General features: G+C 38.7%; 1 protein-coding gene across 3 annotated transcripts in view; it reads left to right on the forward strand.

Annotated features, from left to right (window-relative positions):
• The window catches only part of ism2b (isthmin 2b), a 55157-nt gene that overhangs the window by 16687 nt on the left and 10593 nt on the right, over positions 1-27877 (forward strand). For all 3 annotated transcript variants that reach the window (XR_009824147.1, XR_009824148.1, XM_062033851.1), the window contains exons 2-3: positions 9414-9662; positions 15192-15510. Coding sequence is in view for 1 of the 3 variants with exons in the window: in XM_062033851.1 (XP_061889835.1) it covers positions 9414-9662; positions 15192-15510 (568 nt within the window). In the remaining 2 variants the exon portion in view is untranslated. The remainder of the gene's footprint in view (positions 1-9413; positions 9663-15191; positions 15511-27877) is intronic.

A 27877-nucleotide genomic window follows, 5' to 3' on the forward strand; every position in this document is an offset into this window, starting at 1 on the left:
TAAATACTCGTTTTTTAATTAAAAAAAAGTGTATAGAATATTTTTTATCGATTTTTATTCATTATTAATCAATTTAAATTCGGAATACATTTTAAAAAAGTGCACTCAAAGTATTTGGTCTGATATATATATATATATATATATATATATATATATATATATATATATATATATATGTGTAATAAGAACAAGCGACTTTTCTTGGCTGCTGATGTATGAGGTATACTTGCAGCGAGTAAACTATTTTAAAAAAGTAGATAATTTTTTTTTTTTAAATGCATTTTTGAAAAAAAAAAAGGAACAATTTTTTGATTGATTAAAAAAAACCCATTAAGAATCATAATAAATAAAAATGTTGGTTTTGAAGCACTCATAGTATATGGTATTATAATTGTACTGAACACTTTTTAAAACGGTTAGTTACAAAAGCTCTTCTTAGCTGCTGACGTATTACTTTTATACTCCAATGAGTAAGTGTGCAAATGGCTTAAAACAAGGTTTTTTTAATACATTCTAAAAAAAATAAAATAACAATTTAAAAATATATATACATATATAAAGTTTAAAGTACCAATGATTGTCACGCACACACACTAGGTGTGGCGAAATTATTCTCTGCATTTGACCCATCACCCTTGATCACCCCCTGGGAGGTGAGGAGAGCAGTGGGCAGCAGCGGTCGCCACGCCCGGGGGTAATGGGTCCCATTTTTATAGTCTTTGGTATGACTCGGCCGGGGTTTGAACTCACAACCTACCGATCTCAGGGCGGACACTCTAACCACTATATATATATATATATATATATATATATATATATATATATATATATATATAATACATTTTTGTTAACCGGTTTTTGAAAAGTATTAATCAATTTAGAATCGTAATACGTCAAAAAAATTGAGCACTCATTGTATTTTGTATGAAATATATAATAAAAACAGTTTACTTCTCTTGGCTGCTGACGTATGCTGGCCTAAAAATTTATTTTTAAACATAGGTTATTTTTATATAATTTTTTGTGTCGATTTTTATTAATTATTCAACTTCGAATCGTAATAAATCAAATACCTTTGAGCACTCATAGTATTTGGTATGAAATATATAATTCAAACTTTTCAAAACAGGTTACCTTTCCTGGCTGCTGATGTATGGCGCATACTTGCAGCGACTTTTTAAAAATAGATGTTTTTTTTATTTTTTATTTTAAAAAAAGTATTTTTTTTTAAACGATTGATTTATTGATTTTTTTTTAAAATTATTAATTGATTTAGAATCGCAATAAATACAAATTACAATTTTGAAGCACTCATAGTGTCTGGTATTAAAATTGTACAAAAAATGTTTTAAAACAGGTTACAAAAGCTCCTCTTGGCTGCTGATTTATGACGTATTGTGGCCTAAAAATTTATTTTTAAACATACGTTCTTAAAAAAAAGAAACATTTTATTTTAAAAAATGAATTGAAAATGTTTTCTTAAAGTGATTTTCGACAACTGATGATCAATTTAGAATCACAATTGGAGTGTGAATCGATGTTTCTTCAGCACCTTTAAGGTTGGTGTAAAAACTCCTGTCATGTAAAGTAATGTTTGCCATCATAACTCCATCCATCGTTCTTATACACATAACCCAGAGAATGTTTGTGTTGCACGTGGACAGAGTGGGATCAAAGTGTGTTTGTGTCAGGGTTCACTTCCTGTCCTTCTTGTGTGGCCTCTGTTGGCTCCTCTTTGCTCTCCTCATGTGTTCCACTGATGTCCAAGCAAAAAAGAAAAAAAGAGGGAGGACTGAGAAGAAGAAACACAAAGCTGGCAAGTTGATGACTCTGTGCCTTCCCTGGGTGTGTAAGGAGAGATTAGCAGAGAAGGTAGCCATGTGCTTATGTAACCAAAATAAGGCCATCATGCGCTGTAGCTCGGGGTCAAAGGTCATTTATCGCATTGTTTACTTTGGCTTTTTTTGTGTTAATGTGGAATTTCCTGTTTCGGAGAACACAAGAAGAGGCGGCGGTCTATCTCAAGAATGGAGACCTGTTGGACACCCTCACCCCGATTTGGCCATGTTTGCCCATTGCAGGGGATGGGGATCAAAGAGGAGGGGGTGTAGTTTATTGTTCTTCCGTAATGGTTTGGAAACAGCCAAGTACAGACGCCTTTGATATGTGCGCGTAAATCAGACCTTCTCCAGACCACTCCAGCTTCCATAGCTCTCCTTCGCCGTGTTCCCGCACCTGAGTCGTCATGTGCACTTCCATGAACTTTACCCAATGCCTGAACCTCTCTCTGAGACGGGGAGAAGACGTCTGGAGGCCAGGCTGAGGTCCATACTGTGTTCCTGTTCCACACACGCCACATGCCGTCAGCCTTGCGGGCCTTTGATCAGGAGAGCCCCTCGTCGGAGGAGGAGAGCAGGATCAGGGGAGGCGAGGGGGAGGATATACAACACAGGATCCAGATGTGTTGCAGGACGACGTGAAAGCATGTGACTACTGAGTTGTGGTAGCTGTTTGGGTGTGGAATATTCAGTCCCTAAAGGATTTCCCCTGACTTTTTTGTGATTGTCGCGGTCTAGAATAACTGAATTGTCCACACCTTCTGGTAAAAGCCATGTTTCAAGGATTTTAATTTTTTTTAAATCAATGTTTTAAGTGTTCCTTGTAACCTTAACCCCAAAAAGCACAACACAAATCGGAAAACAAATATGGTATTGACGTTTTACTCGCTGTACACCTCACAGACCAACAAGTAGACTCGAGACATGCCAATACATTGCATGCAGAAAGTATTCGCAATGCTTAATTTTTCCACATTTTCTTATGCCTTATTCCAAAATAGAATTAATACATTTTGTCCTCAAAATTCTACACACAATACCTCATAATCACAATGTGAAAAAGTGTTCTTAGAAATGTTAGCAAATTTATAAAAAATCTACGAAATCAAATCAACCGTATTTTCCAGACGATAGAGCGCACCGGCATATAAGCCACACCCACTAAATTTTCAAAGACATTTTCCTCCATATATTAGCCGCACCGGACTATAAGCCACAGATGCGTTGTGAAATGAGTTACTTACACGGAACTATTTTGTAAATGTTTATTTACATACCTTAATGTTTTCCAAACAGTGTCTGTAAAACAGCAGTAAAACGGCTGATCAAACAAAGCGGCATGTCCTGGTGGGTAGAACAGCCGTGCCAGAAACTTGAGATCCAAATCACTGCTGTTGTGTCCTTGGGCAGGACACTTCACCCTTGCCCCCAGTGCCACTCACACTGGTGAATGATGAATGATGGGTGGTGGTCGGAGTGGCCGTAGGCGCGAACTGGCAGCCACGCTTCCGTCAGTCAGTCCAGGGCAGCTGTGGCTACAAATGTAGCTTACCACCACCAGGTGTGAATGAATGATGGGTTCTCACTTCTCTGTGAAGCGCTTTGAGTGTCTAGAAAAGCGCTATATAAATCTAATCCATTATTATTAAAACATAAGTCATCATCATGGACCCACTAGCTGCAGAAGCTGGCTCTCCAATCACTCCATGGTAACGTCTTGGTGAATTATGAATACAAAAAAAACATGCTGTTGTAAGTTAATAATAGTAATACAGACGGTCGTAAGCGTGTTAGCATATTAACTAATGCTCACGACAATAGATTCATTACATTACCATAGCACGTATAATTAGCATGAAATCACTCCTACAGACATCCCACATGGGACGGTTGAGTTGTTTCAGTTATATTGTAAACCTTAACCAACGTTGCTTTGTGTGATGAATGAAGAATCCATACAAGTAGGAACGGCTATAACGGGTCGGCAACCTTTACCGCTCAAAGAGCCATTTTGACCAGTTTCACAAATGAAAGAAAACAATGGGAGCCACAAAACTCTTTTGAAATTTAAAATGAAATAACACTGCATACAAAGTTTTTTTTTGCTTTGTGCTATGTATAAGCCAGGGGTTTCAAACACGCAGCCCGCATCTTAATATGAAAATGTAATGTTTGTGCGGACCACAAGTTTTATATGAATGGCGCTTGACAGCGTCATACTTGCCAAACTTCCTGATTTTATCCGGGAGATACCCGAAACTTAAGTCCACTTTACTCTCGAATGTCTGCTGATTTTCACCCAAACAACAATAATAGCGCCCTCTACTACCAGCATTGCCAACGTGCCAGTCCAGGTACATGTTGTATGCAGCTTCTGCTTGCAAACCTATGTGACAGCAAGGCATACTTGATCCACAGCCATACAGGTTACACTGACGGTGACGATATAAACAACTTTAACACTCTTACTAATATGCGCCACACTGTGAACCCACACCAAACAAGAATGACAAACACATTTCGGGAGAACATCCGCACTGTAACACAACATAAACACAACAGGACAAATACCCAGAATCCCATGCATCCCTAACTCTTCCGGGCTACATTATACACCCCCGCTACCACCAAACCCCGCCCACCTCAACCGACGCACGGAGGGGGGGGGGGGGGGGACGCACTATGGACGCACTTCACCTTTGCCGCGGTAGACAACAAAGCAACTTGTAAACCCCGTGTCTCCATTTTGTTGGCCAAAAATACAACAAACTTGAGCGCCATCTGCAGACTAACCATCGGAACATTTACGCAAGACTAAGTAGGCCAAAGACAGCTTACTCTACCACCCGCCAAATATAAATACTAACTTAAAAACGAACTACTTTTGTGGTAGACCAAGATGCCACGAGCTGATCCACCAACACACCAAGTGCACAGTGCACTTTAATCGATGTCCTCGGCACACTGCTCAGCTAATAATTGCACAACTTGACAACCCAAAAGAGCAGATTTGTCATTTTTCAGGCGAACACACAGAAAAAGTTATATGATATATATATATATGTATGTGTGTTTATATATATATATATATATATATATATATATATATATATATATATATATATATATATATATATATATATATATATATATATATATATATATACACACACTACCGTTCAAAAGTTTGGGGTCAAATGAAGGATATTCCACAAAATTGTTTGGGTGACCCCAAACTTTTGAACGGTAGTGTGTGTATATATATATATATATATATATATATATATATATATATATATATATATATATATATATATATATATTATACAGGCCTATAATTTTTACTTTTTAAGGTCAAGGCAAGTGTTGCCTTAAAGGAGGGCTCATATTTTAGGCACCAAGGCAAGTTGGAAGGGCACCAAGTCATTTGAGGCAGGGGCTCCAAAGCATGCATGCATATATATATATATATATATATATATACACTACCGTTCAAAAGTTTGGGGTCACATTAAAATGTCCTTATTTTTCAATGAAGATAACTTTAAACTAGGCTTATCTTTAAAGAAATACACTCTATACATTGCTAATGTGGTAAATGACTATTCTAGCTGCAAATGTCTGGTTTTTGGTGCAATATCTACATAGGTGTATAGAGGCCCATTTCCAGAAACTATCACTCCAGTGTTCTAATGGTACAATGTGTTTGCTCATTGGCTCAGAAGGCTAATTGATGATTAGAAAACCCTTGTGCAATCATGTTCACACATCTGAAAACAGTTTAGCTTGTTACGGAAGCTACAAAACTGACCTTCCTTTGAGCAGATTGAGTTTCTGGAGCATCACATTTGTGGGGTCAATTAAACGCTCAACATGGCCAGAAAAAGAACTTTCATCTGAAACTCGACAGTCTATTCTTGTTCTTAGAAATAAAGGCTATTCCACAAAATTGTTTGGGTGACCCCAAACTTTTGAACGGTAGTGTATATGCAATATTTTATCATTTATATTTCAGTCGACCAAGTTTACTGTAATTTTAGTCGACTAAAACAAAATCAATTTAGATGACTAAAATAGGACCAAAGCTAAAATACATTTTCGTCAGAAGACTATGACTAAAACTCAATCAAAAACTGCTGTTAAAATAAACACTGGTTCCGTGATTTAATCAAATAAGAACGCGACACAAATGGATGGACACGAAGACAACAGAAAATATATCTCTGCCAAAAATCCAAATTTTGGGTAAATATCTTGACAAACAGGAGATTATTATATAAGTAAAGAAGATCAGGCAGAAGCTCACACATTCTTATACTTCTGTAACATCCAGGTAAAAATTATGTCAGCCACCTTGAAAAATGTCTCAATTATATAAGCTACGTCAGTGTTCCCCCCAGTTGTCGAATACGATTAAAATCAGAAGTCAAATTACTAACTCAGTTTTAATATTTTGGACCACTCTGGAGTGGAAAAGTTGAGAACCCCTGAGCTACATGAAGGAACCCAGAATTGTTTTTTATTTAAACGTTTTGCAATATTTCAGTGTTCCTCACCAGGAAACCTGTAGAGAAATGCCATATTTTTACAAAATTTCCCATATTTAAAAAAATGCAAATGTCGATGCTCCTGTTGTTCGGTGCTTAGTTAACCAAAACATTATGTCGCTACTGGTCTGACGTTTTCTAAAAAGTAATGTTAAAAAAAGCAACTTAAAGCCTTGTCCAGCTGTTTACTGACGATAAATAACTTTTACTGCAAATGAATATCGGTGGATCTCTGCATGAAACCCCTACGACGGGACATGACATACTTGCAGAGGGGGCCGCATTGGCATCGCGTGTCATTCGTCATGCTTGACATGCTTATTTTCTAAACAGGCGTTTTTTTGCGTTCACATGCTTGCATCCGAGCCTCCGCATAACTTCTTTATGGGACAATCACAGGCGCCGAGTAGAAAGTACGTGCTGTTCTGGATGCCATAACTGTAAGTCATTAATGCAGACATTTCCTCCCGGACCCGCCCCCCTCTCTGACGACCATGCGTGTAGGCCACAAACTGCTACCGTCTTTGAATCCGACGCCGGACATGTTGACAAAGGTGCAGCACTCAATGAAATATTGCGATTCTTGTTACCGTTTGATGCTATTTTTGTCATCCGATTCCTTCTTTCAAGTTAAAATGCGGGGTGGTCGTCGTGGCCCTAGCTCGGGGCATACATGCACGCACACACACACACCAACACAGGGGTCTCACGCCTCCCAGGCCCTCTCATTAAAGCTAAAAGGGGATCTTTCTGGCACAGGCCCCTCTTTGTCTCCATGCCTGGATGCAATGACTGCTGTGGGAAAAAAAAAAGAAAGAAAGAACGACACAAATGCCGGTTGGTCACTTGGCCGCAGAGGCTCTGCTGAACAATCTGCAAAGCGATAGACATTTTTCAGATTTTCTTCCAGAAAACAGAATACCGATTGTTGTCACGCTCATTAATACATTTCTATACATCAGGAGCACTGCACTGCAACTTTTTCACTTCACAATACGATATGTGTCACGGCACACTATTGCTATTTAGGGATGGGTACCGAATCCGGTACCTTTTTGGCACAGATTCACGTAAAATCCAAAAGTGCCTTGTTACGGTACCTGGGTTGCGCGTGACGTCATGCTTGGTTGCCAACCCAATCTTGCCATTTCTGCACTTAGCAATCAGTCCAGGAGCACTGAATTTTGAGGCCAACGAAGAAATTGACTCATAAAAACATTGGCTTTGCTATTGACATGCTATTGATTAGCATTACCGATTTACATGTCGACACCTTCAAATGTGTTGGTGAAAACTGCAACTAAGTTGAACGTTGTGATCAAACAGCTGGTGTGTAATAAGTACAATACTTACCGTATTAAATTTTTTTAGGGTGCAACAAAAGACTAGATTCAGCGAAGTCTGAACTGGCTGGCCTTCCCACCATAAACTATACAATACTGCCATCTAACGTCTTGGACTTGCAACTGTAATCGCAACTTATTGTCATACTTGCAAGTAAAATGTTATGTGTACCGGAGGAGGAGACGGTACAGACAGGAGGGGCGTCGTTAAACTCTGTTTAATTATTATATATACACAATATATAATAATCAGAAATGAAGTGTGTGAACTAATTCAAATAGGTGTATGATGTGTGACTATGTGTGTGAATTAACTGTTGTGTGTTACCCGAGTGTTGAGCAAGAGGCGGGAGTCCCAGAGGGAAAAGGCAGGCTCGAAGGTCTGTGAGACAGGCATGTAGTCGAGGGGAGGAGAGAGGCGTCAAAGTTCGTGTACAGGCGGGAGGTCGAGATCCAAGATGCAGCCAGGGAACCAAAGGGAACACACAGCTCGTGACGTTGGAACGAAGGCAGGCTGCAGAGAGGCGACAAGGAGGACACGAGACAATGAACACGACGGGGAAGAAAACACAGAAAGCAAGTAGTGCGCATAGAGCTTGACGTATCGGCTTACTGTACTGAACAGGAAACTACGTTCTGGCGCGGGATAGCAGGTTGTGCTGGCTTATGAAGGAAGGTCTCATCATCAGCGACAGGTGTGTTGATTGCCGGCGATTGATTGCAGCTGCTTGCTGCAGCCGGACTGGCGCACGACTTGCCCGCTCTTGGAGGTGCGCTCAGCAGAGCGCACAGATGAATGAGCATTGGAATGCGCCCAGGCCGTGACATAATATTCAGAAATGTGTTATTAAAGCAAATTAGCAGTTATCATAGTCAGCTCATTTTTAAATGTTGCAATAAAAACATTATTTTATTATCAAAAATTATATTTATATATATATTATATATGTATATTATATATTTATATTTATTGGCGCATCGTTCACTAACTAATTTAAAATGTTAAATACAAGTTGTATACTGAAAGTGCTCTAAAAACAGTATTAATTAATTGGACAAACTGTAATTCAAATGATCCATTTTCATTTATTACAATTGTACAGAAAGTGGATCAAATATATTGTCATGTCACTATTTGTTCCCCAGTCCTTAATCATACATACTTTATTTTGTAGGGTGCAATATTAGGAAATGTTTGAGCAAGTGAAAGTATTCAAACAGAGAACAATGGTAGGTTCGAAAAACACTATCGTATTTATTATTAATTGTCTGGAATGGACTTATGCTGTCTTTGAGTTGAAGTGGAGTGGTAATTTGTATTTGGCGACACCTAGTCGCTGCAACAATCTATTCGGTTAAGCACATGACGCTGTAAGTTGAATGATGCGGACACGTTTGTTACTGGCTACTCTCTAATATGCTTTAATACATACTTTGCATGTGTAAGTAATATGCAACTATAATTATTTGATACTCGTTTTGACACATGCTGTTTTACACTGCAATATTGTTTAACAAAGGACACTTATTGCTCATGTCTAGTTTGTGGGCTGTTGTGTGCTTAGCTGTTGTGTAACTGCTAGCTCCTATAGTCTACCATGTTTACCTTTTATGTGGAGATTTTTAACAGAGATGTATTTGTCGCCCAGATAAAAACACTTTGTACGATGTGTGTTTGCCATCAGGGTCACGGCCACCCAGTCCAGAGCGTCGGGATCCAGTATGACGCCGGTGACTTGGAGAGTCAGAACCAGGTGCAAAGTATGCCGGAGCCCCACAGCCATCAGAGAAGGTGGCCCCACCCTCAGCACCGCTCCGTGGGCATACTTCCTCAGCCCGAACCCGAGGAAGAAACCAAACCCTTCATCCTGGATTTGAAGAACTTTCCAGACCTGGCAAATGCGGATGTGAACTCTCAAAACCCCAACATTCAGGTAAGCCCTGAGTAGCGAGTGCCCGTCACTTCCTGTGTGTATGCCGTATTCGAATCTAGAGCATTCCCAACCACAGTCCTTTTTCACCTGATTGGTCCAAAATTTTAAGAGTCAATTTTTTAAAACGTTTTTAGGCCTTGTCCATGCAACCAAAATGAGCTTTTATCCCCTCTAACCTGTTTTGAAAAAAGTTTTATCATTATTATACCAAATAATTATGATAATTATTTGTTATGATAATTATTTGGTATGAATCATTTATTAATCGAATTGTCACCCCAGGAATCTGACTCATATCATATCCTTATTAAATACCCTTCCACTAGGTGGCAGGAGGTGCATAATTGGGCCAAGTATCCACCTGTTGACATTCATACTCGGGGTGCTGTAAAAAAAATCCGATTGACATCCAAATCACAATTTTTATTTCTTCCGGTTCCAAACCAATTTATAATTTTCGAGAATAGAATAATAATTTTAAAAAATATCATTTTTAAAAAAAAATGTTTATTTTTTTCTTCCCAAAAATCAATTATTGAATCAAACCTTAAACAATTATTATTTCTATTATCATCATTATTATTATTACTATTATTGATACTGTTGCTTTTATTAAATTTGTTTTCCCTTTTTTTTTTATAGTGTTTTTATGTTTTCTTATCTGTGAGTAAATGTATATCCTAAGATGTTTCTTCTGCTGTTTCATAAAGCTGGATTTGGGATTTAGTTGCTTTTTTTTCTTGTGTCAGATTGATTAACATTGTGGATTTTTGTAAGCAAATGATTAAAAATCAGTTTTTTAGGCAAACACTGCGCGAAAAAGTCGTACGTCACCAGCCAAGAGGAGCTTTTGTAACCCGTTTTAAAAAGGTTTTATTATAACTTGTATACCAAATTATATATCACGAGAATCTTGTTGAATCGAGAATCGATATGAATCAAATCGTCACCCCAGGAATCTGACGCATATCACATCGTTAAGCGCCCAAAAATTCATACCCCTATTAAATACCCTTCGACTAGGTGGCAGTAGGTGCATAATTAAGCCAAGTTTCCACCTGTTGACATTCATATTCGGGGTGCTTAAAAAAATCGATTGACATCCAAATCTATATTTTTGGTCACACCGGTTCCAAATCAATTTGTAATTTTTGTAATTAACATTGTGGATTTTTGTAAACAAATGTTTAAAAATAATTTTTTTAGGCCAACACTATGCGTAGAAGTCGTATGTCACCAGCTAAAAGGAGCTTTCATTTCCTGCCTTGAAAGGTTTTATTATAATTTACATAAGAGAATCGTGTTGAAGGGAGAATTGATTCTGAATCGAATCTTCACCCCAGGAATCGGATCGCAATTCCCACCTCTAATACGTCATGACGTGCTGGTGGTGTGAGATTTAACTAATGCAAAATATGTGGCTTGGTAATAAAGATTTGGAAACTCTGTTCCAGACTTCAAGTTGTGGGGAAAAGTTGAAGAAAAAGCAAAAATAATTGCTCCAGTGCTAGACTGTGTGCTAGAAGACTATTTTTATGAATTCTAAAAAATATTTCCCGCAAAATGTCAGGTAAATTCCAAATTGTATTACCTTCTGAGCTCTCTGAATAGCGACAGCAGGCTAAAACGTACCCAACAACATGAGTTTTTTTCTCTCTTTGCGTCTGCTGAAGCAAAATCGCTTTAGCGATGACTCATAGAGGTAATGAGAAGTACCGGTAGTTGTCTGGAACAAATGCTCACATTCTCTCCTTGAGAGGATGATTTGGCTTCCTGAATACTCACGTCTGGCTGGCTTGTGCACATCGTGCCAGTGAGGACGCATGCCTGTCGATGTCGTCATCACATGACGTTCTCTTCTGTGATCGTCTCGGCACAAAGCCATTCAAGTTTGTACCTTTTCCTTCATGACGTTAAGACAAAATCTACATCTTGGACTAGGGGTGTGAGTCTTTGGGCAGATAACAATTAGATCCAATTCTGATTCCTTGGGTGACAATTCGATTCAGAATAGTTTTTGATTCATCACGATTCTCGCAATATATTTTTTGGTATGATATAATAAAACTTCTACAAAGCAGGTTACAGGTTATAAAAGCTCCTTTTAGTTGCATTGATTTGTTAGAGGTGGAGGAAATAATCGATTTTTAGGTGCATCGCAATTTGGACATGGGCGATTATGGAATCGGTTAATAAATGTCAATAATCGATAATTTATTTATTTATTGTAAATAAAGTAATGCAGACCGTTGTAATATTTGGCTGACTGCAGAGAGCCACCTCACAGAGATCCGACCAATTCCTTTATTTTAGGGTACTTTTGGTCCAGTTTTGCACACCCATTCATCCATCCATTTTCTACCGCTTGTCTCACATTTTCAGTCATTTGATAAATGTGGGAATTAATTTAACTGTTTCTTATTCTAAATGAATTGGGTTTTTTAAAGTTGCAAGGGATAAACGCTTATTTAGTGAAACGAAACAAAATGTACATAATTTAACGATGCATCAATAATCTATTTTTAATCTAATCGCAGCTCCTGAATCGTAATCGTAATCGAATCGTGAGGTGCCCAAAGATTCCCACCTCTAAAATATATATATATATATATATATATATATATATATATATATATATATATATATATATATATATATATATATATACACACACCTCACGATATCTATCTATCTATAGATAGATCGATATATATGTACGAAGGTCCTGAGTAGTCCTGAGTTCAATCCCGGGCTCAGGATCTTTCTGTGTGGAGTTTGCATGTTCTCCCCATGACTGCGTGGGTTCCCTCCGGGTACTCCGGCTTCCTCCCACCTCCAAAAACATGCACCTGGGGATAGGTTGATTGGCAACACTAAATTGGCCCTAGTGTGTGAATGTGAGTGTGAATGTTGTCTGTCTATCTGTGTTGGCCTTGTGATGAGGTGGCGACTTGTCCAGGGTGTACCCTGCCTTCCGCCCGAATGCAGCTGAGATAGGCTCCAGCACCCCCCGTGACCCCAAAAGGGACAAGCGGTAGAAAATGGATGGATGGATATCTATCTATATAGATATACACATATACAGTTGCGATCAAAAGTCTACATACACTTGTAAAGAACATAATGTCATGGCTGTCTTGAGTTTCCAATACTTTTTAAAACTCTTATTTTTTTGTGATAGAGTGATTGGAGCACATACTTGTTGGTCACAAAAAACATTCAAGAAGTTTGGTTCTTTTATCAATTTATTATGGGTCTACTGAAAATGTGACCAAATATGCTGGGTCAAGAGTATACATACAGCAATGTTAATATTTGGTTACATGTCCTTTGGCGAATTTCACTGCTTCTGGCAATCTTCTGGTTGAATTTTTTACCACTCCTCTTGACACAATTGGTGCAGTTCAGCTAAATTTGTTGGTTTTCTGACATGGACTTGTTTCTTCAGCATTGTCCACACGTTTAAGTCAGGACTTTGGGAAGGCCATTCTAAAACCTTCATTCTAGCCTGATTTAGCCATTCCTTTATCACTTTTGATGTGTGTTTGGGGTCATTGTCCTGTTGGAGCACCCAACTGCGCCCAAGACCCAACCTCCGGGCTGATGATTTTAGGTTGTCCTGAAGAATTTGGAGGTAATCCTCCTTTTTCCATTGTCCCATTTAAAGCACCAGTTCCATTGACAGCAAAACAGGCCCAGAGCATAATACTACCACCACACTTGACAGTAGGAATGGTGTTCCTGGGATTAAACGCCTCACCTTTTCTCCTCCAAACTTATTGCTCGGTATTGTGGCCAAACAGCTCAATTTTTGTTTCATCTGACCACAGAACTTTCTTCCAGAAGGTCTTATCTTTGTCCATGTGATGTCAGATGAAATTATTGGAAACTCAGGACAGCCATGACATTATGTTCCTTACAAGTGTATGTAAACTTTTGATCGTGTCTTTTTTGTTTTTTTAATAAATTGTTGAAAATTAGGAATCGATTTAGAATCATGATGAATAAGAATCAAGATTCAGCTATGAATTTATTTTTTGTGCTCCACAAGGGGTAGGAAACATATATATATAAGATTTTAGTTTTTTTAAGCATTTTCTACCTATTTTTGGCCTAAATTCAGCATTTTTTGCATATAATCAGCAAAATGAAATAAAAATATCTGTACTACCATCGTATTGGCCACCAGATAAGACCAAACCAATTAGAGCCCGCTGTTCAGTATCGTGAACACTGATTGGCTCAGCCTCATGGAGCATTACTCTATTGGATTGAATGAGTGTAAAGGTGACTGTGTAGGTGTTATTCCATAACTAAGATGCATTAATTTAAAAAAACGTATTTTGAAGGTAGTTTTTTAATTCTTCAGCTGTGACAATATTGGATATAAAATTAATGATTCCTTCTTCACGGGAATTAATTCACCACGGTTAGTCGCTGAAGCAATTAACAGCGGTAAACGAGGGATTACTATGCATTGTTGTTTTACTCAGTTTGTTGACTGAATTATTACTGTCATATAATTTACATATACATACACAGCTTGTATTTGAAGCTGCTTTTTAAATGTATTAGTGAACTATGTAGAATATCACAATATGTCACATTGTGACTCAAGTATCGTGATTGGTATTTTATCGTGAAATCCTTGCCAATACCCAGCCCTACTTTAATGTCTCAACCAGTTCACTATACTGTAAATATATACGATACCATGAATGAACAAGGCCGGTAGGATGTTTGGATTTTTGCACATTTTGTACATTAAAGAGGCTAAAACCAAGCCAATGGAGCTCGAATGTGCTAAGATATCTGGGCAAAACATTGTCATTTTAGCTTTGTGTTACAGGTGACAAAGGAAATTATTGTAATATCTTATAAAAGATGTCATTAAATGAGAACTCCACTTTTCACACCCCTTTTGTGAGACAAGAACACATATGTCTTCCTATTTTTTATGCAATGTAAATTGTAAATAAACGATTGCAAGATATGGCTAACAATGCAGGTTTTGATTTTGATTTACTCTGCTTAAAAAGTCCTCTAAAAAACCTCAAACGTTTTATATCCATGCTGTAATTATATAAGTAATGTAATGGCAGGCACATCCATGATAATATTTAAAGTATTTTGGTCATTTCTAGCGACACATTCGCTATTTCCGTCCACAACTACTAATCATGGCAGACTACCTTGGGACAAATGATGGTCCAGAACCTTATATTTTTTGCCTGAATATACGTTGGATGAGCTACAAGTTTAAGAAACCGAGTGATAAACAGATGTGAAACACTAAGCATCATGTAGCACTACTGCTAAGTGCTAAACAAGAAATACACACTACGAACATAATAAAAATCACTTACTGTACAATATCTGCTCTCACTGGGATGCTGACAGATGTCAATGGCTGCACGAGCTACCTTACCTCCATGATCAAGGCGCTATGTTACTAAAAGTACTTCCTCTGAGTTAGAGCTTACAATAACAACGTCGCTAATTGTTGGTTGATAATTGGTCTCCATCCAGGTCACAATTGAGGTTGTGGACGACCCTCAGATGGAGGTGGAGATGGACCTGGCCAAGGACAACGAGTGGATACCAGTATCTTCCTCTTCTTCCTCAGTGGAATGGCTCGGAGGAAAGAAGCTTTTCTGGCCGCTTTTCTGGAGCTACACCGATTCAAGTGAGGACAGCAGCAGCCGGTCGGCCATGGAGGAAACCAGTGAAGAAGAGGAGGAAGATTATTTGCTAGATTACGGCAGCGAGGAGTCCTTACTCAGCGGAGTGGGCGGAGATTGGGACAGCCAATGGAACGAAGGCTGGGATCCAATACAGACCTACTATGGTAAGTTTAGTAAGTGGTACCCTTACCCAAGTCGCATTAATTAGTCGGGCTGTGAATCTTTGGGCACCCCACGATTCGATTCGATTCGACTCTTGGGGCTAACGTTTCAATTCAGAATTGATTCTCGATTCAAAATGATTCTCAAATGAAAATCTATTATTTTTCAATAACATTGGATGCCAGTTCTATGACTAACTACATTCATCCATAAAATAAAATAACAGCTGTGATACATTTCTATATTACTTAAAAGAAAACTGGTTTTGTTTCATGAAATTCTACCCAAACATTTAATCAAGTCAAATACAAATAAGGCAACAAGAGAAGTATGCAAAACTCCTATTTTCTGAAGTCAGTCTGTACTGCAGATATGATCATCTACACCAACACTATGATTTGCCTGAGTGGCTGGACAGGACATATATATATTAAAAAAATAAATAAATAAATCGATTTTAATCGATTAAGAATCATTACAAATAAGACTGGCTATTTTTGGAAAATCAATTTTTTTGACACCCCTATTATTTTGACAAACAATAGAGATTTTGTTCCGTGCAATGTTGCGTTTTCGCTAGCTTTAGTACGTTTACTTTGAGGAATAGCTAAACATACTACACTACACACAAGGGATAGGTACTGAATCCGGTACTTTCTTGGCACTGACCGAATCCTGCCGGTTACCATACGGTGGCATGTTACAGTACCAGGGTTGCGCATGACGTCGCGCCCGGTTGGCTCCTTGCACTTCGGCACCAAAAAAACACTCCAACGTAGGTTTTGTAAGGCTCCACTTTACTAAATGCGCTAGTTCGATGCTGATATACAGTACATTGGCTTTGCTATTGACATGCTACTGATTAGCATTAGCGATTTTACATGGCGATTTCAACGCCTCCAAATTTGTTCATGTTAACTGCAACTCAGATGCACGTCACAATCAAACAGCTGGTGCGTAATATGTACAATACTTACTGTAGTGTGACTATCAGAAAGTAATTAGTCACTGAGAGTGGAAAGCAGGGTTCTGTCTGACACGCTGGGTCCAAGGATGCAACATGAAGTCATTACTGCTGTTTTGAGGGTGATTTATTTTCCCTTTGAGTAAAAATACAATACATTACATTCAGATGGTTTGTGGTCCCTTTGTGGTCCTTTTGCTGTCCTTTTGCGTTCTCTTTGCGATCCCTTTGCGACCCCTTTGCGGTCAACAGAAGTAACGGCACCCAGGTTCACACTCTCTCCATACAAGCCAAACAATTCACAGAGAGGTGCAGGTGTTATATATTCAGCAATCAGCCCCACACACACTCCGCCCACACACATAGCCACACCCACTATCCCAGGTGACAAGTGAGAAACAAATCCCTGCCTCTACACTTACACTATTAATGCGTTTTAGGGTGCAACAAAAGACTGGATTCAGCAAATACTGAACTGACCAGCCAACACACCACAAACGATACGCTAATGCCATCTAACATCTTGGACTTGCAATTGCAACTTTTTGTTATATTTCTAAATTATACTTAGAAATGCAATAATAAAACAAGATAAAACAACTTGACAGCAGTTATCATGATCAGTTCATCTTTAAATGTTGCAATATCAAAAACAATATTTATTAACACACAAAAGTACCAGAAATTCTCACCGTTGAGTACTGGTATTGATTCCTAAATGTGAACGGTACACATCCCTGATACAGACTGTAGTGGAGCCATAGCTCGTGAAAGTAAACCGGTTTGGGCGACAGTAACGATACCAAGTATAGTATCAGTATATGGTCAATACTACACTGACTAGATTAATATTTTGTATTATCACAATAAATATGTATTTATATATACTGTATATATATGCTTTATTTATTGATTTTTTTAGTGTTTACAATCACAGAAGTACTTTAAAGGCAAAAAACAAATAATTTCAATCAGAAACAATCGTATTTTTTGCCTATTATTAGTTATTTTGCACTATTGACCATATTTTGCTCCAACTGTTGTATGCAATAAAAAGGAATAACAAGATGATTTAAAATTAATGTTGATATTGTTACGCTGCCATCCTGGTGTGATGAAAATTGTAATCGTTCAATGATCTTGAACACTTGAAGGATAAACCTTAGTATGGCCATTACTACCCCTGTAAATCTTTGGTATCAGATCGAGACCCAAATGTGTGGTATTGACCAAAACTACCGGCTAACCAATGGAAGAAAAAGTGTTTTTTTCATTTTCACAGAAGTGTTGATGAAACAGAAAGTAACCAGCTCATGATATTTATAAATCAGCAAGTAGATTAATAATAATTTTGAGAAAGTAATGCAACTGTAGATAACGCAATATATTACCAAACACTTCAGCCACCACATTAGGAGTCTTTGTAAGTTTGTATTGTGAAGCAAGCAAATGTATCCATAAGAAACAATGTAAATATGAATAATGGGTTCCAGCCTCTACAAAAGTTCATATTTTAGTGAAGGTTTGTACACTTTGAACATAATATAAAGTGCATAAACAAAACTCTAAACCAGTGAAGTTGGCACATTGTGTAAATCATAAATAAAAACAGAATACAATGATTAGCAAATCCTTTTCAACCTATATTCTAGGGGTGTAACGGTACGTGTATTTGTATTGAACCGTTTCGGTACGGGGGTTTCGGTTCGGTTCGGAGGTGTACCGAACGAGTTTCCACACAGACATATTAAGTAGCGTACCGCACGTTGTGTAAACAATGCACACCGAGGCACAACACACGGCATGCTAGCAGCTAACGGGCTACGATAGACTGACCGTACGTCCTCTTTTCACCGGACATGTCCTCTTTTGCGGAGCTGTCAGGGCGGAGTTTCTTAAATGCCTCAAATGTCCGGCATTTTAAGTTAGGGTTGCGTGTATTTTCAATGTACGTTCAGAGTTAAGAAGGGGTTAAAAACAAATTGTGCGTGCAGCAGCATTGGGGAGGGAGGGGCAGAGACAGAGAGAGCGAGAGAGTTATGATAAATGCGCATGCGTCGCCAGGCTCTGCTTTTTATCCATAGATTTATCAGATTACATTTTTTATTATCTATAGCAGGGGTGTCAAAAGTGTGCCAAGGAGGCCATTTGCGGCCCACAGCTAATGTTTTAAAGGCCCACGGCACATTCTAAAAATATTATTAAAATAAACAAAAACATAACAAAAGTGAAATAAAAAAGCTTAAAGGTTAAATGTAATTTAGAAAAAGATGCATTGTTGACTAATAAAACAAAGCTGTTTTTTTTTTTTTCAAACTGTCATTGCTCAAAACATAATATTGAATCAAAATCATTGTAATTATGAATTATTGACCTATCCAAGGTTCCGATTACTTCACATCAAATATTCCACTATAAAAAATATTTTTGGTGGAAGATTTTGTAAATTTGGTAAATAAATAACCCAAAAATGTATATTTCGTTGTTTTCTTACTGTACCGAAAATGAACCGAACCGTGACCTCTAAACCGAGGTACGCACCGAACCGAAATGTTTGTGTACCGTTACACCCCTAATATATTCAATTGAATACACTACAAAGACAAGATTATTAACGTTCAAACTGGTAAACTTTGTTATTCTTTGCAAATAATAGCTCATTTGGAATTTGATGCCTGCAACATGTTTCAAAAAAGCTGGCACAAGTGGCAAAAAAGACTGAGAAAGTTGAGGAATGCTCATCAAACACTTATTTGGAACATCTCACAGGTGGACAGGCTAATTGGGAACAGGTGGGTGCCATGATTGGGTATAAAAGCAGCTTCCATGAAATGCTCAGTCATTCACAAACAAGGATGGGGCGAGGGTCACCACTTTGTGAACAAATGCGTGAGCAAATTGTCGAACAGTTTAAGAACAACATTTCTCATCGAGCTATTGCAAGGAATTTAGGGATTTACAAAATACAGAATGAATACAGAAATATCACAAACGTAGAAGCGCTGAGAAGTGACTAGTAGTGTACTGTGACACAAAATGAGTGAATGAAGCGATTGTACACAGAGACATGGTTTGCACACGGAGGTGTATTTGGCTCGATACAAAAGTTTGTAAATCAACCTCTGCATGCTTTTATTTTTCAGTGTGCGGCAATCAGTGGAAAAAGTTTGGTGTAAACTAGTGGTACTCATCGGTGCTGAACTCTACAAAAATCGCGGTATAGATTTTAGGCCATATCGCCCATCCCTGATTTAGACAGGCAGAAGGCGATAATAGGCGTGGCCTAGCGATGGACAACAACAAAGGCATTTGAGAAGGCTGCATGACAAACGCTCCCAGAGCAACAAACAATGGCAGCGTGCGAGGCAGGACAAGCGCTCCTCCGTCCAAACATTGCGGCTTCGGGGCACTTTGAAGTCGACACTGGTCGTGATGGTCGCACAGTCTTTTGAAGATGGGTTGGATGCTCTCGCTAATGGCAGCGTGAGGCCGCCACTGTTCCCTGAGACAAAACAGCCCTCTGCTTGTGGACAATTAGAGGGCACATTGGGAACGCAGACTGACAGGGGCCATTCCGATGGCCCTTTCATCCTTCCCCGAGTCCCGATGGACTCCCCCCACCCTCCCGCATCTGAGCGGCCCTTACTGCCCTCTGCGGCTCCAGTTCAAGAATTTCTCGGGGTTCTGGGTTCAGCATAACTTGTGCAGCACCGCCCGCATCATGATTGGCGGATTTTAAAACTTTTTATGAGAGGAAGGAGGTGTAAAGCAGGAGTGTCCAAATGTTTTCCACTGAGGGCCACTCACTGAAAAAGAATATATATAATAAAATGGAAAAATATATATATATATATATATCCACACATATATATATCCACACATATATATAGTAACCCTTAGGACTTTCCTCAAATTTGTATTAAGGTCCAAAAGGGTCTCAGTCATTAAAGTGTTAAAAATGAGTCACATATTGATATATATATATATATTTTTTTTTTCAACGCTTAAATTTCATGATTAACTTCAGATCTATCCGTCAATATAAAGTAAAACAAAAGTGTTTAATGCCCTTTTTGACAAGGAAAACCCTGTTTTTTAGCACAAAAACACAAAAAATGTAATATTTTTCTCCAAAAAAATGTTAAAAGCGGAATATTTGATGTGAAGTAATTGGAGCCTTAAGTAGGTAAATAATTCATAACAACAATACTTTAAAGGCCTACTGAAACCCACAACTACCGACCACGCAGTCTGATAGTTTATATATCAATGATGAAATCTTAACATTGCAACACATGCCAATACGGCCGGGTTAACTTATAAAGTGCAATTTTAGATTTCCCGCTAAACTTCCGGTTGAAAACGCCTTTGGATGATGACGTATGCGCGTGACGTAGCCAGTGAAACAGGAGTATCGGTTGCCCATTGAAGCCAATACAAAATAGCTCTGTTTTCATTTCATAATTCCACAGTATTCTGGACATCTGTGTTGGTGAATCTTTTGCAATTTGTTTAATGAACAATGGAGACTGCAAAGAAGAAAGTTGTAGGTGGGATCGGTGTATTAGCGGCTGGCTGTAGCAACACAACAAGGAGGACTTACTTGGATAGCAGACGCGCTAGCCGATGCTAGCCGCCATCCGCATCTGTGATCGGGTGAAGTCCTTCGTCGCGCCGTCGATCGCTGGAACACAGGTGAGCACGGGTGTTGATGAGCAGATGAGGGCTGGCTGGCGTAGGTGGAGACAACTGACTACGTCACGCTACTTCCGGTAGGGGCAAGGCTTTTTTTTATCAGAGACCAAAAGTTGCGAACTTTATCGTCGTCGTTCTATACTAAATCCTTTCAGCAAAAATATGGCAATATCGCGAAATGATCAAGTATGACACATAGAATGGATCTGCTATCCCCGTTTAAATTAAAAAAAATTCATTTCAGTAGGCCTTTAAATTAATTATTATTTTTGACGAATGAACATTTTTAACAAAAACCAATCCACTAAACATATTGGGTATCCAAAAGGGTCCCACTCATAGAAGTGTTAAAAATAAGTCATACATTTGTTTTGTTTTTTACTTTCAACACTTAAAGGGGCTTTTTGCAACTTCCTCACAGTTACATTTTTCAAAGCAAAAAACATAACAAGAACACCACCGACTAGCTTATGTTACCATTAGTGGTTTAACAGAACACTATTGTTTGACAACTGTCTATATTTTTTATATATGTTTATGTAATTAAAATGTTTGTAAGCCCAAATATAATGATTTGTGTTTACGGCTTTCACTCACCCATTCTCGTCAACACGTACGAGCAGGGAGCGCTTGCACACATACAATAGCAGTCCAAGAGAAGCAATGAACAATGGCTGCTAACGCTAGCTATCCAAAGTGCTACTACTTGCTAACAACACCAACAGCTAATGCGCGTGCATGTGTTACGTCATTACATACGAGAAGCCAGGAGAGGGCAAGATATACTGTGTAAAATACATTGGAAAGTTGGCGCCCTCTAGGCATCTGTACAAATGTTGCAAACAGCCCCTTTAAATTTCTAGATCAACTTCAGATCTATCCGTCAATTATACGTTTTTATTATTTTGTGGGGTTTTTTGTTTGTTTTATGCCCTATTTGTCAAACATAAAATATTTGATGTAAAGTAACTGGAGCCTTGAATAGGTCAATAATCCCTAACATTGATTTTTATTCATTATTATCTTTTCAGCAATGACAGCTTTAAAGAAAAAAAACAGTCTGCAATGAAGCTTTTTAAGTTAAAGTTAAAGTACCAATGATTGTCACACACACACGAGGTGTGGCGAAATTATTCTCTGCATTTGACCTATCACCCTAGATCACCCCCTGGGAGGTGAGGGGAGCAGTGAGCAGCAGCGGTGGCCGTGCCCGGGAATCATTTTTAGTGATTTAACCCCCAATTCCAACCCTTGATGCTGAGTGCCAAGCAGGGAGGAAATGGGTCCCATTTTTATAGTCTTTGGTATGACTCGGCCAGGGTTTAAACTCAAAACCTACCGATCTCAGGGCGGACACTCTATCCCTTTTTGTTATTAGAGTCAGTATTTATTTAATTTTTATTTATACATTTCACGTGTTTGCTCCTTTATTTCACTTTTTATGTTGTTCCTTTTAAATAGTATTTTTAGAATGTGCAGCGGGCCGTTAAAAAATTAGCTGTAGGCCGCAAATGGTCCCTGGGCCGCACTTTGGACACCACTCACATAAAGATTTTATTTTATGCCCTTTTTGTCTAAACCCTCTCTGTTGAGTAGGAGAAACACAACATATGCAAAATTTATCCACAATAAATATTGGATAAAAAGTGGAATATTTGATGTGAAGTAATTGAAGACTTATTAAAAGAATAATTCATAGCAACATTGCCTTGGTTTATTATTATTTTTTGAGAATTCACAGTTTTAGAGAGAAAAAAAATAGACTTAAAGTCTTGGGATTTAAAAGGACCCTCAGTCATAAAAGTGTTAGAAATAAGTCATATATCAATGTATGTTATTTTCTACTTTCAATGCTTAAATCTCTTTTATCAACTTCAGACCTGTCCGTCAATTATGTATTTTTATTATTTTTTGACCAATGACAGTTTGAAAAAAAATAGGACTATAGGTCTCGGCGATCTAAAAGGCCCCCTCTCATAAAAGTGTTAAAAAGTTTTATATCTATATTTTTTTTTTTACTTTCAACGCTTAAATGTCTATAATAACTTCAGATCCGTCTGTCAATTATGTGTTTTTATTACTTTTTGAGCAATGATCGTTTAAAAAAAAAAATCTGATTGAAGGTCTCGGGGATCTAAAAGGCCCCCACTCATAAAAGTGTTAAAAATAAGTTGTATATCTTTATATATTATTTTCAATCTCAACACTTAAATCTCTATATTAACTTTATATCCATCCGTCAATTATGTGTTTTTATAATTTTTTGGAGCAATGACAATTTGAAAAAAAAAATTGAGAAAAAGTCTTGGGGATCTACAAGGCTCCCACTAAATAAAAGTGTTAAAATAAGTAGTGTGTGTTGTATGTATATAGCGGTAGAAAATGGATGAATACACAAAGTATTTGGCCACCTGCCTTGACTCACGTATGAACTTGAAGTACCATCCCATTCCTAACCCATAGGGTTCAATATGATGTCGGTCCACCTTTTGCATCTATTACAGCTTCAACTCTTCTGGGAAGGCTGTCCATAAGGTTGCGGAGTGTGTTTATAGGAATTTTCGACCATTCTTCCAAAAGCGCATTGGTGAGGTCACACACTGATGTTGGTCGAGAAGGCCTTGCTCTTAGTCTCCGTTCTAATTCATCCTAAAGGTGTTCTATCGGGTTCAGGTCAGGACTCTGTGCAGGCCAGTCAAGTTCATCCACACCAGACTCCGTCATCCATATCTTTATGGACCTTGCTTTGTGCACTGGTGCACCGTCATGTTGGAAGAGGAAGGGGCCCGCTCCAAACTGTTCCCACAAGGTTGGGAGCGTGGAATTCTCCAAAATGTTTTGGTATCCTGGAGCATTCAAAGTTCCTTTCACTGGAACTAAGGGGCCAAGCCCAACTCCTGAAAAACAACCCCACACCATAATTCCTCCTCCACCAAATTTCACACTCGGCACAATGCAGTCCGAAATGTACCCTTCTCCTGGCAACCTCCAAACCCAGACTCGTCCATCAGATTGCCAGATGGAAAAGCGTGATTCATCACTCCAGAGAAGGCGTCTCCACTGTTCTAGAATCCAGTGGCGATGTGCTTTACACCACTGCATCCCACGCTTTGCATTGGACTTGGTGATGTATGGCTTAGATGCAGCTGCTCGGCCATGAAAACCCATTCCATGAAGCCTTCCGCGTGCTGTACGTGGGCTAATTGGAAGGTCACATGAAGTTTGGAGCTCTGTAGCAACTGACTGTGCAGAAAGTCGGCGACCTCTTTGCACTATGCGCTTCAGCATCCGCTGACCCCTCTCTGTCAGTTTACGTGGCCTACCACTTTGTGGCTGAGTTGCTGTTGTTCCCAAACTCTTCCAGTTTCTTATAAAAAAGCAGACCGTTTATTTTGGAATAATTAGGAGCGAGGAAATTTCACGACTGGATTTGTTGCACAGGTGGCATCCTATGACAGTTCCACGCTGGAAATCACTGAGCTCCTGAGAGCGGCCCATTCTTTCACAAATGTTTGTAGAAACAGTCTCCATGCCTAAGTGCTTGATTTTATACACCTGTGGCCTGGCCAAGTGATTAGGACACCTGATTCTGATCATTTGGATGGGTTGCCAAATACTTTTGGCAATATAGTGTGTATATATATATATAAAGAAGGAACACATTTGATGGGCTTGGCGGCGGGCCTTCTTCGTCTGCACGGCAGAACTCCCAAATAGAAAGTTTTGAAATTGTTGTTGGCATGAAGCGGGAGCAGGTACTGAAAAACATGTTTTCACTGTAAACATCTTCCTGGCTGTAAAGACACACAGGCGATGTGTTCAAGTGCATGGAGACTTGCCAGCCAGACTCAACAATGCCCATTAAGCCCATTATATACTATATATATATATATATATATATATATATATATATATATATATATATATATATATATATATATATATATATATATATATATATATATATATATATATATATATATATATATATATATATATATATATATATATATATATATATATATATATATAGGATAAAAAAGCAATGAGGTGTATATATAAATAATATATAAATATATATATATAAAATAAATAAATATATATATATAAATAAATAAATAAATAGATTACTTTACAGATAAATATATTGCACTTTTTCACATGCGTCCACGTTTATGGATGTATGTTATATTGTCTTTTTTATTCCAGCAAGTTAATCCATTTTGGGGAGAGTTGAGGGGATAATTTAATTATGATGCGTTCAAGAGTCTTACGGCTTGAGGGAAGAAGCTGTTACAGAACCTGGAGGTTCTGCTTCGGAGGCTGTGGAACATCTTTCTATAGTCCAGCAGTGAAAACAGTCCTTGGTGGGGGTGGGAGGAGTCTTTGCAGATTTTCTGAGCCCTGGTCAGGCAGCGGCTTTTTGCGATCTCCTGGATAGGAGGAAGAGGAGTCCTGATGATCTTTTCCGCCGTCCTCACCACTCTCTGAAGAGACTTCCAGTCTGAGGCACTGCAGGCTCCAGTCCAGACAGAGATGCTGTTGGTCAGCAGGCTCTCTATAGTGCCTCTGTAGAATGTGGTGAGAATGGGGGGGGGGGAGCTGTGCTCTTTTCATCTGACGCAAAAAGTGCATGCGCTGCTGAGCTCTTTTTACAAGAGCTCCGGTGCATAGGCACCAGGTTATCTGCACCCCCAGGAACTTGGTGCTGCTTACTATCTCCACCGCTGTGCCGTTGATGTAGAGTGGAGCGTGGCTGGACTGGTGCTTCCTGAAGTCAACGATGATCTCCTTGGTCTTGTTGACATTCAGGACCAGGTTGTTGGTTCTGCACCAGTCAACCAGATGTTTCACCTCCTCCCTGTAATCCATGTCATTGTTGTCACGGATGAGGCCCACTACTGTCGTGTTGTCCGCATACTTCACAATGTGGTTAGTAGTGGACCTGGCGCAGCAGTCATGGGTCATCAACGTGAACAGCAGCGGACTCAGGACGCAGCCCTGGGGGGAGCCGGTGCTCAGGGAGATGGCACTGGAGGTGTTGTTGCCCACTCTCACAGATTGGGGTCTGTCTGTGAGGAAGTCAAGCTGCCAGTTGCATAGGGGGGTACTGAATCCAAGGGGGGCCAGTTTGCTCACCAAGTGCTGCGGGATGATGGTGTTGAATGCTGAGCTGAAGTCCAGGAACAACATTTTACTCTCAACACTTAAATCTCTATATTAACTTCATATCCGTCTGTCAATTATGCATTTTTGTTATTTTTTTGAGCAATTATAATGATAAATGGGTTATACTTGTATAGCGCTTTTCTACCTTCAAGGTACTCAAAGCGCTTTGACAGTATTTCCACATTCACCCATTCACACACACATTCACACACTGATGGCGGGAGCTGCCATGCAAGGCGCTAACCAGCAGCCATCAGGAGCAAGGGTGAAGTGTCTTGCCCAAGGACACAACGGACGTGACTAGGATGGTAGAGGGTGGGGATTGAACCCCAGTAACCAACAATCCTCCGATTGCTGGCCCGGCCCAATAAGAGTTTAAAAAAAAAAAAAAAAATCAGATTAAAGGTCTCTGGCATCTAAAAATGCCCCCACTCATAAAAATGTTTTAAATAAGTTGTATATATATATATATATATATATATATATATATATATATATATATATATATATATATATATATATATATATATATATATATATATTTTTTTTTTTTTTTTTTACTTTCAGACGGATATTAACTTCATATCCGTCTGTCAATTATGTGTTTTTATTCCTTTTTAAGCAATGACAGTTTTAAAAAAAAAATCTGATTAAATGTGTCAGGGATCTAAAAAGGCCACCCACTCATAAAAGTGTTAAAAATAAATCATATATCAATATATATTATTTTTACACTAAATGCTTAAATCTCTAGCTCAACTTCAGCTGTATCCGTCAATTTTTTTTACTAAATTTTTGAGCAATGACAGTTTTAAAGTTAAAAAAAACATATTGAAGTTTTGTGTTATTAGTCTCAATATTGTTTTTTAAGTTTTTTTTTGTAATGTATTTATTTATTTTAATTATTAGTGTCAATATTGCAACAATTTGTTTTTACATTACACCTGTTTTCGCTTTTATTCCACTTTTTAATGTTTTTTTTGATAATATTATTTTACAAATGTGCCACGGGTCATTAAAAAATTTGCTGCATGCCGCAAATGGCCCCCCTGGGGCCGCACTTTAAACCCCCCCCGGTGTATAGAGTTAAAAAAAGGAACACATTTGATGGGCTTGGCGGTGGGCCTTCTTCGTCTGCACGGCAGAACTCCCAAATAGAAAGTTTTGAAATTGTTGTTGGCATGAAGCGGGAGCAGGTACTGAAAAACATGTTTTCGCTGTAAACATCTCCCTGGCTGTGACGACACACAGGCGATGTGCTCAAGTGCGTGGAGACGTGCCCGCCAGACGCAACAATGCCCATTAAGCGGTCACTTCTTAGGACACGGTGCACATAAATCACGGACGTCTGCCACGGCTTCTTCTGTAATTAAGACGCTCCTGAGACCTCATTCCCGTACGGCCGCATGGCGAGCCGGCGACGCCCACCGAGTCAAATTGGGTGTGTGCTACACCCAAGCTGGTATTTCTGCACCCGCTACTTCGCCTTTAATCAAGAATGGCTTGTTTTCAGTGTTATTAACACCACAAGAAAACGTGGC

The sequence above is a fragment of the Entelurus aequoreus genome, linkage group LG23 (assembly GCF_033978785.1).
Source record: "Entelurus aequoreus isolate RoL-2023_Sb linkage group LG23, RoL_Eaeq_v1.1, whole genome shotgun sequence".
In the NCBI taxonomy this organism is placed as follows: domain Eukaryota; kingdom Metazoa; phylum Chordata; class Actinopteri; order Syngnathiformes; family Syngnathidae; genus Entelurus; species Entelurus aequoreus.